General features: G+C 48.1%; 1 protein-coding gene across 1 annotated transcript; it reads right to left on the bottom strand.

Annotated features, from left to right (window-relative positions):
- Positions 1–7,328: 7,328 nt before the first annotated feature.
- Srp19 (signal recognition particle 19) lies at positions 7,329–13,328 on the bottom strand. The gene is made up of 5 exons (XM_028886821.2): positions 13,201–13,328; positions 12,601–12,676; positions 9,909–9,980; positions 9,704–9,815; positions 7,329–7,832 (listed from the first exon to the last, which is right to left on the bottom strand). Exons 1-5 carry the CDS (start codon positions 13,239–13,241, stop codon positions 7,699–7,701), a joined length of 435 nt encoding a protein of 144 aa, XP_028742654.1. The 5' UTR covers positions 13,242–13,328; the 3' UTR covers positions 7,329–7,698.
- Between the last annotated feature and the right edge of the window lie 356 nt (positions 13,329–13,684).

Here is a 13,684-nt window from a genome sequence, read left to right as displayed (position 1 = left end):
TATGCCCGTGCGTAACAATTCATGACCTAAATAATGATAGGGAAAAGATACCTGTACCTTTTCTGGGGCTATCTGTAAGTTAGCCAAGCTAAGAACCTCTTGTAAATAAGAAAAGGCATCAAAAACAAGTTTTTTATCTTTAGCAGCCATTAATATATCATCCATATAGTGAATTATATAAACACCTGGAAAAGCTTTTCGAACTGGAGCTAGGGCCAAAGACACATAAATTTGACATATAGTAGGGCTATTAGCCATTCCTTGAGGCAATACCACCCACTGATATCTCTGATAAGGTTCCTTAAGATTTTCTGAAGGAACACTGAAAGCAAAGCGAGGACTGTCCTCAGGATGTAAAGGTATGGTGAAGAAACAATCCCTCAAGTCAACCACAATTAAATGCCAATGTTTAGGAATTGCCACAGGGGCAGGCAAGCCAGGCTGTGTTGCTCCCATGAGAAGCATGGTTTTATTTACAGCTCTAAGATCCTGTAACAGCCTCCATTTTCCTGATTTCTTTTTAATAACAAATATAGGTGAGTTCCAAGGTGAAGTGGAAGGAATGATATGTCCAGCATCTAACTGCTCCTTAACCAATGCATACGCAGCCTCCAATTTTTCCTTAGCAAGGGGCCACTGCTCCACCCATACAGGGTCATCACTCTTCCAAGTGATTTTTATCGGTTGTATTATTGAAGGCTGCTGTGCAGTGACCCCTATGGAAAAGATCCTAATCCTCTAGTATCGCCAGGACCCCTAGTGACACAGCTTTTGTCTGCCACAGGGAGCGGGTCTCCTTGCAACATTTTCCCTAAGCCTTTGTCCGGGCAGTAGCCCTGACTCTTCAGCATCTGTTGTACAGGCTGTGTAGTAAGCACCGCTCCCATGTCATCCAACACATCCCGTCCCCACAAGTTCACTGGAATGTCAGGTAGTACAAATGGTTGAAAAGTTCCTGCATGACCTTCCTCATCCTTTTAATTTAAAAGTAGCTTGCTCTGTAATGGCGTCTGAGCTGTGTCGATACCTTGTAGGTGAGAGGTAGAATCTTTAAGGGGCCAAGCTTCGGGCCAATGTTTTAAAGAAATAACTGAAGTGTCAGCGCCAGTATCTAAAAGACCCCGAAAACTGTGATCATTAACTTTTAAATTTAGCATGGGTCTTTGTTCTAAGGTGGAAACCCAGCATGCTAGAGGGCCCGTAGAGCCAAATCCACCCTCACCTCTATGTGTTTTAAGAAAAGGATTATTAGTATGAAAGCGGGGCATCAAAAGCAGTTGTGCTATGCGAGCACCCTGGGGAATAATTGTCACCCCTTTACCAGCCTCAACCATAATTCTAATTTCCCCTTCAGAGTCTTCATCTATCACTCCTGGAATTACTCTAATCCCTTGCATAAGAGTGCTGCTCCTGCCCAGAATCAGTCCTAAAGACCCTGCAGGTAGTGGACCCATAACTCCAGTACCGAGAGCCTGGGGACCCATCTGAGGTGTTAATACTGTTCTGGTGGAGGAACAGAGGTCCAATCCTGCGCTTCCAGGGGTGCCTCTGATAAGGTCTTGGACAAAAAGGGGTTCCTTCGAGGAACAAACTGGATGGGATGGTGGGAAACTGGGGATGGGGCAGGTGTATCCAGGGCTCCGTACACCTGGCTTCGGGGGGTCCGGAGCGGACCCCGCTGCCCGTTTCCCGACGGTGGTAACATATTTCCCTGAGCATAAACCTTAGATCGGCACTCATTACTCCAGTGATGTCCCTTTTTACATCGCGGGCAAAGTCCCGTGTCTTTGCCGTTGCTTGGGCTCCAGGACAATTATTCTTAATATGACCTTGCTTGCCGCATCCAAAACAGGTTTTTGGGCGGTTTCCTCCAGAATTAATCCCCCTCATGGCTGAGGCCATTACCTGTCCCATGATGTGATGCCCATCTATATCTCTACATAGTTTAAGATAATCATTTAAGCTCTTATTTTTATGAGGCCTAATGGCCTCCTTGCAATATTTATTGGCATTTTCAAAGGCCAGTTGCTTTACTATGGGCATGGCTTGATCAACATCCCCAAACACTCTTCCTGCTAGTTGAAGCAGGCGATCTACAAATTCTGCAAATGGTTCTGACGGCCCTTGAATGACTTTAGATAGTTGTTCACCAGCAGCTTTATTAGGTAGCCCTTTCCACGCTCTGGTAGCGGCCACACTAATCTGTGCATAAACTGCAGGATCATACAAAATCTGTGCTTGTAAAGTGGCATACTGCCCTGCACCCGTGAGCATCTCAAGATTACGAGCCGGGAAGCCTGCAGCAGCATTTCTATTAGCTGTAGTTTGACAATGTTCTTGAAACTCACTCCTCCAAATTAAATAATCCCCCCCAGAGAGAGCAGCGCGACACAGCTGCATCCAATCGCTAGGGGTGCAATTTAAGGCAGAAAAAGATTCAAGTATAGCGATGGTAAAAGGAGCATGGGGCCCATATGACATCACAGCTTCCTTGAGCTGTTTGATGCTTTTAAAATCTAGAGGATTGTGCTCCTTTGTCTCTGTCCTTGAGCATTTTGAGTCTCTATGACCGGGTAAGCAACTCCCCCCGTCAATCCCTCCATGGGTGCGGAAGGAAGGACCTCCGTGTTGCAAAAGTCAAGGTTATGGGCTGGAGGTCTATCCTTGCGAGAAATCTGTGATTTCCCTCTTAGGCATCTAGCATCCTTTTTTGATCTGATTTCTACATCATCACCCTCTGAAGATGACTCTGCAGAATCGGAAGACGACTCTGCCGAATCAGAAACATCAGAAGTTTTAAGGGTTTTGAGAGCCTCCTCTATCTGAGACTCCTCCAACACAGTTTTAGCTTCATTTAAGTGTTTTTGGACTTCAATATCTTCACTAAGCAATGCATCCTTAACCAAGCGCCACAAAGAAAAAGTGGCTAAGGATATGGAATCAGGCCCTTCTTTATGCAAATATTTCTGTAAGTCAATCTTGACCTGTTCCCAATCTGGTATATTAAATCCTCCGGAGACCAGAAACCAAGGACTAGCATTCTGGAGGATTTGAACAAAATCTTTAGCCATCTTGCTCTTAATAATAGTGCCTTGCCGCCTCAACAGTCCAATTAACTGTTCCTCGAGGAGTGACTGTGAGCTAGCGGCCCCCATTCCAATCCACTCTTACCTTAAAATGCCGGCCGGCCTTCCAAGAGTGTCCGTCAGCTGGTCCTCCTTACTCAGACCTCGGTAGGAACCTCCATTTGTTGCGGTAACGCCCGCGTTACCGATAACCGTTCACCTTGCCTGAGCGAAGGGCTGCGGATTAAAAAATAGAGACAAAAGACAGCGGGTCATCCGTACGATTGGATGTCGAATGCCGTTTATTGAAAGAGGGAAGAAACCTTAAATACGTACAGGCTTACAGCACAAATGGAGGAACCCCCGGAGGGCAGAAGTTCGCTGTCAATGGTCCACATTCCAGACTCAATGTTCTATATTCTTGCATCTAAGTAGTTAACTGCCCAAAATGCAGGATACACAACAAGGAACTTCCCTTAAGCATTCAGAAGGGTGGATACCGGTAGGGAATCCGAATAGGGAGGACATCTGATCAAGGTCAAGCAAGCAAGGCTGAAGCCACTCCCAGTCGGGGGCCGGGGGCCAGGGCCCATGGCGCCCACATGTTCTTAGAGAGTACAGAGGTGTCTCTGATAAGATACTTTCGTCCGTCCGGGGGATGGTTCTGGCCGGATGCTGCTAACGACGATAATGACAGAGAGGCCTGAAATTTGGGATCCTGGCTGCGCTGCTGCACAGAAGGTTATCTAAATATTCCTCTAGTAGAGGAGAGATCGTGCCCAATGAATGATGGAAAAGCTACAGTAACACATGAGAAATTCATAGCAGGAAACGGCTGATAATCAAAAGCCAATATCACCAAGACTCTTTAAGCCTCAGTTTGACCTCTGGAAGGCCCATGGCTTCTTTCAGGTGTTAGCTTGTCCTAATCAGCTGAAATCCTACTTCATATATTTTTTTTGCGGCTTGCAGCACCATGGGGAAAAGAATCAGATGGGGAACTTGTTCTCTGAAACCACCATGTGGCCAGTGCTGTGGATTTGCTCCATTGCCAGGCCGAGGGCATTACGGGTCCTGCTCCCCTTCTGTTGCACTGAGCTTGGGCACTGTTAATGCACGGGTGGGATGGGAGCGGGGGGGGGGGGCACTGTTAATGCACGGGTGGGGTGGGAGCAGCGGGGGGGCACTGTTAATGCACGGGTGGGGTGGGAGCAGCGGGGGGGGGGCACTGGTGCACACGTTTGGGGGGTTCTGAGAGGAACGTGACCCACTGAAGCCCCACTCCCAGGTAGAAACTGCTACCAAAGCAGAAGAGAAACGGATTCTGGCTGCTCACCTATGTGGTCCCCACTTCAGCCCTCCTCTCCCTCGTCCATGTTAGGAGTGGGTGTGAGAGCCGCATGGATGCTGATCCTGTGGCCGCCTCTCCCCATGTAGCATTCAGGCCCACACTGTTGACTGCTGGGCTCAGGGGCATTTGCTAGTTGCACAGATGGCTTTGAACTCATGGTGATCCTCCTGTCTCAGTCTCCCTAGTGCTGGGATTAGAGATGTGACAGCTACTGCTTACTCTTGGCTGTGCAGTAGGCTTTTAAAATTACATTGTGTGTGTGTGTGTGTGTGTGTGTGTGTGTGTGTAGCAAATGCAGGAGCATGCACATGGGGCCATGCATGCACGGAGGTCTGGGGATAATGTGATGGAAGTCAGTTCTCTCCTTCCAACCTCTGGGTTCCAGGAATCGAACTCACATCGCCAGGCCTGTACAGCAAGCGTTGAAGCCACTGACTCCTCTCTGGCCCTGAGAGAACGTTTTGACAACTGATCATTTGTAGTTGAATTGGTGTCATGTTTTTAAAACTAAGCAAATAAAAGTACAAAATATTCAATTCCAAAGAAAACAGGTTTCCACTTAAAAGAACAAAATATATTTTATAATTATGAGAGACCAATACATCCAGAAAATAATAATAAAAGACCAACATACTTCATAGTTTCTCCAACTTTAATACATGTAAGAATTGCCGAGGGAGTCTCTTCAGGGCATTTGAAGTCTAGGCTGGGCCTGCGCTCTTGACAAGTTCCCAGGGGAGGTGCTAGTGGGTCTTTGATAGTCCCTCCCTCCCTCCCTCCCCCCTCCCTCCCTCCCTCCCCCCCCCCTCCCTCCCTCCCTCCCCCCCTCCCTCCCTCCCTCTCCATCTCCCCACCTCCCCACCCCCTTCGTCTTGTTCTTGGTATCCCACCTTGCACCTGTGAGGTGAGCACTTACCCCTGAGCTACGTCCTCAAACCTTCTCCACGCTCAGCGGTAGAGGCACCGGGACCCAGCTGCGGACGGACTGAATGTCTACGGGCAGTGGTTAAACCAGGAAATGTGTAGGACAGGAAGATGCCAAGCACACACGCGTATGCCGGGAAAGGGAGGAAACAACCAAATCCTCTTTTTCTGCAGATGAGAGTTAAGGCCTCACGTGGAAAGGTCGCTGGGCATGGCCACGTGCAGGGTCCCTGAAGGCCCCCCCTCCATTCCGAGCAAGCTCCAGCTGATCTCAGGACAGAGCAGCTAAGAGGGTAAACGTTAGCAAGGTCCAACAGACTGAGAGGACCCCACGGCTGTCGTAACTGTTTCTCAAAGGGTCAACATTGTCCAGCGGTGTGGGTGCGAGGTACTCCCTCGGCCCTCCCCGTTCACAGCCGTTCTCTGTGAGCCATCCTGCCTCTTCATCCTGGGCTGTGGCCACAGGGCTGCCAGGCATCTCCCCGCCAACAGGCCCAGTGGGGCAGGGCTGGCTGGCATCGCTCTAAGGCCAAGCAGGAGAGCGGCTGTGCCTTCATGTGGCTGTGTTTGATCTGGTAGTCCCTGACCCGAGCTGTAGCTTGCTGCCGAGACAGCCCTGGGCTGGGTAAACAGATTCCTCCCCAGGAGACTTGCTTGTGCAAGACGAATTTGCACAGCTCCTATCTCATAAAGACTGTGTTTGCACTCAGTAAAACCACTAAGGCCTCACACCAGTCTCCAGGTCCCTGATGAATTCATCTTTTTTATTTTTTTATTTATGGCTTATGGGTGTTTTGCCTGCATGGATGCCTGTGCACCACGTGTGTGCCTGGTACCTGAGGAAGCCACAACAGGGCAATGGATCCCCAGGAACCAGGGTTAAGATGGTTGTGAGCTGCCATGTGGGTGCTGGGAAGAGCAGCCAGGGTTCTGAACCACTGGGCTGTCTCTTGAGCCCATCACATCTTTTAGCTCTCCTGTAAACACGGTTTGATCCCAGCCCAGTGAGCGGGGCATCAAATATGTTCTTTCAGTAGTGCTGGTCCTCTCTCTTGTCCTCCAGTCCCTGATATCGATGGGGCCTCCACTGGTGCTAACCGACTGTCTCATGGGTCCTGTGGGCCAATCCGCCAGGGTCTGGTTTTCCTCGTATCACCTCAGATCATGCATCTGCACCCATGTCCCACTGTCTTGAGAGCCATGCTGGGACAGGCTTTCTCTTTTCATCTTAGGTTCGTGAGATGTCTCAGTGGGTGAAGGCACTTGCCGTCAGGAATGACGGATGACCTAAGTTTGATCCCCTGGGACCCACACAGTGGAAGCAGAGACTCAACCTCTGCAAGCTGTCCTCTGACTTACACATGTGTCCCATGCATACATTCATACAACAAATAAATAATATAAAACAATTAGATGTCTTCCTTGGAGCTGACAAGGTAGCTCAGTGGGTCGAGGTACTTGCTACCCATCCAGACAACCTGAGTTTGATCTCCAGGACCCCCATAGTGAAAGGAGAGAGCTGGTTCTTGCAAGTCATTCTTTGGCTTCCATATCCATGTCCCCATATGCTCACATGCGTGCGCACACACACACACAGAGGAATAATTAAAATACTCTTTTTAGTCTTTCTGCCGGAGATGCGGGGACGTAGCTCAGTTGGTAGAATGCTGGCCTAGTGTGCATTAGGCCTGGGCTCAATCCCCAGTACCACATATGCCAGGCTGGTGGCGCTCGGGCCTGTAATCCCAGCCAGTTCAAGGTCACCCCCAGCCTCAGCTTGTTTCTGGCCTGTGTGGGCTACCTGAGTCCTTGTCCCCAGACAGTAAGTCTTTTCCAAACCAACCAGTTCCAAGGCAGACTACTTGGTTCTCACAGTGTCCTTATGTTGTACCACGGACTGTCCCGTACACTGCCCACACTTCAACTGGTTGTATTCCGTTCATCTCCTCTACTGGAATTAACTGCTTCATAAGTGAAAGCTACAGAAGTCAGTTTAAATTGTTTATTTCAGTAACTTAAAAGGTGAACAAAATGTGTATTTCAAATTTTATTAAACTTATTTACCTGAAATATATGTTTACATAGAGGACAAACAGATACAGGATTTCAAGTAACTTACGGGACAGTCATTATCTGTTAAAAATAGTCTTCTTTCTTCCGCACACACGCCTTTCCTTTGACAGTATAAAAGCTGGATGCAGACTTTGGATGTAAACTTATCTCATTGTTAACTGCTGATGAAGACGGGAGACACACTGTTCACAGTTCAGTTAAATGACAGACACAAGAGCTGTTCCCTCCGACACAAAGATGCCCAGGTCTCTCGCAGAGGACTGTGTGCGTCACGTTCACACCGCATCATTTCTTCTTCTTCCCCTTCCCCTTTTTACTCCCCTCTCCTTGCTGAAGACTGGGGTCAGCACCGCCGGTTTTTTGTGTCCTTGTTTTTAGCTTGGGAATCATTTCTGCTACATACAGCATCACTGACTTCCCTAGAAACCAGAAGCCAGGTTTAGTGTAACATTCTTAGAAACAAGACACAACATGTCACTGACTTCAACATCGTTGGGTAGGGAACTGGACAGTGATTTTAAAAATCCAATGGCTGAGGACTGCGATCTGCTCAAGGGGCACCTCCTGAACAGAGTGTGGGAGCAGGAACAGCACTGAACTGCCTCAGTGAGCAAGATGGAAATAGAAAACACTAAGTCTGAACCAAGAGTTCCTGTCTTGGTCCCAGCAACTGGCCTCCTCACCTGGAAACCCAAATGGCACTAAGTAACTAACAGTGGCTCTCATTCCTAGGCTCAGAACACAGACACACACACACACACACACACACACACACACACACACACACACACACACACACACACATTCACTCACATTCTGCGGCAGCTCTCACATAGCTCTTCACAGCCGTCTCTCTGCTGCTCCACAGCCAAACTCTTGACGATTATGGGTTACATTTTCAGGGCCCTACCCGTTCTCACAACACAAGACAAGTCACACAGTTTCTCTCAGGCTAGTAATGTCACACTGACCCATGCACGTAGCTCTAGGTTGGTGAGGGATCCCAGACATTAAACAGCTGGCTGAACCTTGAGCGGTCAGGGTACGTGCAGGAAAGGAGCTCCTGTAAGGACCGTGTCTTGATGTAGACAGCCTGGCCTTGATTTAGCAATAAACAACACCTGGGAATTACTCTTTTTGAATTTTCTGCAGGGGCAGCTAGTCTGTATTGAATTTGTTCTAAGATCTTTGCAAAACGTATAAAAGGTTGTCTTTGAGACTGAGAGTACTGTGACTTTCCTGTGTCAGTAAAGAAGAACATTCTGGTAATATTTCTGTTCATCAGAATTATACAGCTTAAACAGAAATCCACAGCTAACTGTGTGCCCAGAGATGTAAAACACACTACCAAAGGGCTGGAGAAAGAACCCCAGAGCCGTTCTTATTAGGGAGGAAAGCAGTGACGCCCGAGAAAGTTACAGACAGAAAACAACTGGTTTCCACAGCCAGTGACCCCTCGATTTGCCAGGTGGGCTCCCCACCAGGGAGTGATATGTCTGGTGGGTCGACCTGTCAAACACTACCGTCACCTACTGTCACCTACTGTATCCTCTCACGGCCTCGGGACTAAATGTTTTTGAACTAAAACCATCATCCTGTGTGTGTATTCATGCACGTGATGCCTGTGCAGGAATGCATGCCGGGGTGCACATGTGAAGGTCAGAGGGAGAGCTCTGTGGAGTCTGCCTGTTCTTTTCACCTGCACATGGCTACAGGATTGAACAATGGTCACCAAGTGCCTTTGTCCTCTAAGCCATCTTCCAGCCCTCCATGTTCTCTGACCATTAGTCCCTTGATCTCTATCCTTCCTTCCCCTACTTTACCACTCACCGTGAGGTAACTGCTGTCTTAAAAGTGGGTATTGTAGCTCCTGGCCCACTTAAAGCAGTACTGGTACAGGTATCCATCAACAAACAGCAGTATTAACATTCAAGTTTGCACAGTGGTGCCGCCCCGTGGGCATGTCTGCTTCCTCTGCTCCACAGTGCCCCTTGGACTGCATTTCCTCATTCCTTCTGCGGTCCTGGGGCTTGGACCCAGGACCCTGTGCATGCCGGGCAGTCTACCACTCAGCTAATCTCTGGATTTCTGAAGTTTTCTATTCTGAGACAAGGTCTTACAAAGTTGCTCAGGTTGGTCTTGAACTCATTCCGGAGCCCACACAGGTACTGAACTTGCAGCAATCTTTCTGCCTCAGTTTCCTGAGTGCTGGGGCTAGAGCTGTGTGGTATTTGTACCCTTCATACAAGACAAACTACCCCAGAGCCCTACGCATCTGTTTGAAGCTTACGTGAGGGGAACTGCACCAGACAGAGGCTGCCGTCCTCCTGTTTGAGCTGCACCCGGACTCGGCCCCTGTACTGCACATCGCGGTTCCATTCTCTGGAGTACATTTTGTTTTTCTAACACAAATAAGACAAACAAAAACAGGCTTTCAGAGAGTTGTTACATCACTGAGGTGAGTATTAAACAGTGATGAGAGAGTCGCATCATACCTCCAGAAATGCATTCAGTCCAACTGCTGAGCACACGTCCTGGATCTCAGTAGCCGTAGGGTTTTCTACAGCCTGAACAATTAAAAACAAAAACACTCAGCAGCAGCTCAGTTCTAAGTGAGCATTACTATACGATTGTGTAAGTCATTTCTACTATCATGACCTAAACAAAGACTGAACCCTACTGTCCTTTTTACTAAGCCCACTTATTTCTACTGTAATTGTAAAAACCCTCGGGAATAACACAGTTGTGCGCTTTTCTCTCTCTTTCAACCTAACTGTGCGAGAGAAAGGACTCCATCAGTACACAGCCTAGCACCGAGCATGGTGTTCTGAACACAGGAGAAGCTGAATGCGAACTGACTGGTTGAACCATGACACATAAAGCCATTCTAGAACACTGACTGTTATCTCCTACAGCTGAACGTGGTTCCCTGTGGCCCTGCAGTCCAGGTATGTATTCAACGGAAGTGCAAAAGACAAACTCAAGCATGTTCACAGTAGCACTACGTACCTGTCTTATTTACTTTCAGCATTTATTTATTTTATGTGTGTGTCTGTGCACCACAGTTGTGCAGTGCCCACAGAGGCCAGAAGAGACCATGGACCCCCGGAACTGGAGTTATAGATGGTTGTGAGCCACCATGTGGGTGCTGGGAACAGGTCTTTTGCAAAAGCAGTAAGTATTCCTAACTGCTGAGCCATCTCTCTAGTCCCACCGCACTACTTGTAAGCCTCAAACTAGAAACAAAAGAAAGCAGTGTGGGGTTCACACAATGCAGCTCTGCAGAGCAGGACTTTGTAGCAGGGAAGTTTACACTCGCTGTACTCCAGGAACGTTTGGTCACGTTGGGAGACAGTTCTGCTTCAAGATAAGCCAAGAAAGGGAACTGTGATCTAGCAGGTAGAGACCAGGGATGTTATCATGCACCTTACAATGCACAGTCGCCTACGACAAACAATTACCTGACTTGGAAATGTCAAAGGGGGTTGGAGAGACTGCCCAGCAGCTTGTACTGCTCTTGCGGGGACCCACGTTCAGTTCTTAGCACCCCTATCAGGAAGTGACCTCTTCTGGCCTCCAGAGTACCTGCATTCGCATGTGCCCACCCCACACACAGAACACTTATATACACACAATAAAAACAGAATCAATCTTTAAAACACACAAAAACTGTCAATGGTGCTGCTGCTAAGAAACTCTTGCTTGGAGCAAGTAGAGTTAAACTACACTGGGGTGTTGCTTAGCAACAGAGCACTTGCTTGGCCTATTTGAGGTCGTGCATTCGTTCCCAAGCAACAGAACATGCAAAAAATTCCAGTAAGAATATGAATAAATCTCTAACTTTATAAAGATGTGAGAAAGACAGAAAGGTACATAATGAATAACTCCATACATATAAAATAAGAACCAGCCCGAGGTAACATATGGTGCTGGAAATCAGAACAATGCTCCCTTATATGAGTGAGCACAGGAAAGAGATAGAGATGGAGACAGACGGACTCTTCGGCACGCTGTTTCTTAAATCTGGGTGCTATAACCAGCTAGCTGTACTCCCTGTATGAAAATTATTCAATTTATGTACTTAAAGACTTTTGTTAAGTTTGTTAGCTACATGTCAGTGAATTTTCTTAAAAAAAAATTTTTTTTTTCAAAGAGCATCTGGGGGTGGCGGTCAGAACCCTGTCACTGTGCCTGATGCTGGGCCTTATTCAACAGCGCCTGGGAGGAGGCAAGGTGGATTTTACTCTTCATAATAACAGCCAAATGAGAGATGCTCATATAAAAATAGCTAATTCTTTGCTTTGACCTCATTTCATTATACAACTTGATGACTCTAAAACTAGAATATTACATAAAAATTCCATGAGATCTCTCATTTAGCACTGGGCATTTTCTAAGTTTTAGTCACCAGCCCAGCCCCAAATTAGGGTTTTCCTGCCCAAAGATCACATCTTTTAGAACCGTAAATCCAACAACCTGCCTAATCGTGCTCTCCTGGACTGGGGCTTCAAACTTAGGGCCTTCCTCATGTTGTGCTGAGAGCCCTACCATGGAGCTACACCCCACCCTCTAATTCTACTTTCCAAAAGTACCACTTTGAATTGATTTTATACTCCTTAAAAAAAGTAGTAAAGTCAGGGGGTGGGGGTGGGGTGGCACACTCCTGTAATCCCAGCACTCAGGAGGCAGAGCTGGGCGGATCTCTGTGAGTTCGAGGCCAGCCTGGTCTACAGAGTGAGTTCCAGGACAGGCACCAAAACTACACGGAGACACCCTGTCTCGATAACAAAACAAAACAAAACAAACAAACAAAAGTAATAAAGACAAAACCCAAAAAGCTGCAGCTTGTACAAACCTTTAGTCCTACACATTAAAAAAGCGAGTCTGCATCCAGCACATTGTGCTTTACAATGCCATCACTTTGCTTTTATTGAGAAGACTGTCATAATCTCGATTTTAAAACGTGAGAACTCTACACTTATTTATACACCTTTTATTCACCAACAGGTCATTACGAATCCTCTTTCTTCTCCAAGTGTCTTTAGTGCCTTTCCGGTTTCACCAATGTTAAGGGAAACACCGCAACCCTTGGCTACTGTGCTCTTCAGTCAAGAAGGGCAGTAAAAAACAAACAGTTGTGACCAGGACAAGGCAACCTTCCCCAAGCCTTCATGGGCCTTTACTCACCTTACTTATGGGAATCCGCCTCCCCTCCGCTATGGTCTTCTTATTATTTAAGTAAGCGGGGTAGATACAAATAAACCTGCCACAAAAACACAAAAAGGCGCAGCTAGGTAACTCAAGTGGTAATTTTAAAGGGGTAATTTCATTGTCACTGCAGAGACATCTTACTTTACTTATATACCATATTATTATATGTAATATATAATATATATATATTATATATATATATGTATATATATATTATATAAATATATATATATGATATATAAATGTATAGTGACTGAAGCCAACAATGCGGCGACTGTTACTCCGACACCACAGCCCGTTCAGGAGCTGCTAAGGCTGGGACGCGCTCTTACACGGGAAGGAAAAATCCCGAAGGCAGGCGGCGGGCGAGCCTCCCCGAGAGCCTCACTAATCAGAGGCGGCCCTCGCGGCGCGACTGTTCCCTAACGCCAGCTCCTGACGGCACCGCACCCCCCGCCACGGCTGCAGGGGACCGGGTGCTACCGGGGCTCGGAAGCAGCGGAACAGCGGGGTTCCGGCGGAGGGGAAGCCCCGAGCCCAGCGGCGGCGGCGCGGCCAGCCTTGCCGAGGACCCACCTGTCCTGGTCGGCCGGGGACCGCGCGGCTGCGCACGCCATCTCCGCGGGAGTCCCCACGGCCCCGCCGGCGCTCCGGGCCCCACACCAGCCGGAAGTTGACGCGGTGTTCGGAGGCCGACCGCCCTTCCGGCGGAAGTCCTATCCCCAAAGCGGCCGGCTGCGGGGGGTTTCCTTCACAGCTTGGTTCCGGCACGGAGTGACGTGGCTTGTAAAGCTGTGTTCTCGCGAGACCGGTGCAGCCCCGGTTCAGGTACGGGTCCCTTGGAGCTTCGGGGTCGTTCGTCCAGCTGAGTCTGGGTAGTTTGGAGCGAGGTACTGGTCAGATCCGGTCAGATCCGGTACCTCTGTGCTCACGTATGTACTCCTGGTTCCCGCAGCTTGCTTTCGACTCGGTCAAGGTAAATTTTTCAGAGCGATGCACTGAGCAGTATTTTTGGCATAAATATAAATGCTCGACATTTAACTAGTGACCTCCTGTCTCT

This window comes from Peromyscus leucopus, chromosome 19 (genome assembly GCF_004664715.2).
Source record: "Peromyscus leucopus breed LL Stock chromosome 19, UCI_PerLeu_2.1, whole genome shotgun sequence".
Taxonomy (NCBI): Eukaryota; Metazoa; Chordata; class Mammalia; order Rodentia; family Cricetidae; genus Peromyscus; species Peromyscus leucopus.
Note: the sequence above shows the minus strand (reverse complement) of the source record. Positions and strands in the feature narration are given on the sequence as shown.

Bases quoted from the DNA above. Each gene is read 5' to 3' on its own strand.
- Srp19 (XM_028886821.2), bottom strand. From the start codon at position 13,241: ATGGCGTGCGCAGCCGCGCGGTCCCCGGCCGACCAGGACAG. The intron at 9,981-12,600 runs GTGAGTAAAGGC...TTAATTGTTCAG, and splicing joins GGCGGATTCCCATAAGTAAG to GCTGTAGAAAACCCTACGGC. The intron at 9,816-9,908 runs GTATGATGCGAC...TATTTGTGTTAG, and splicing joins GACTGAATGCATTTCTGGAG to AAAAACAAAATGTACTCCAG.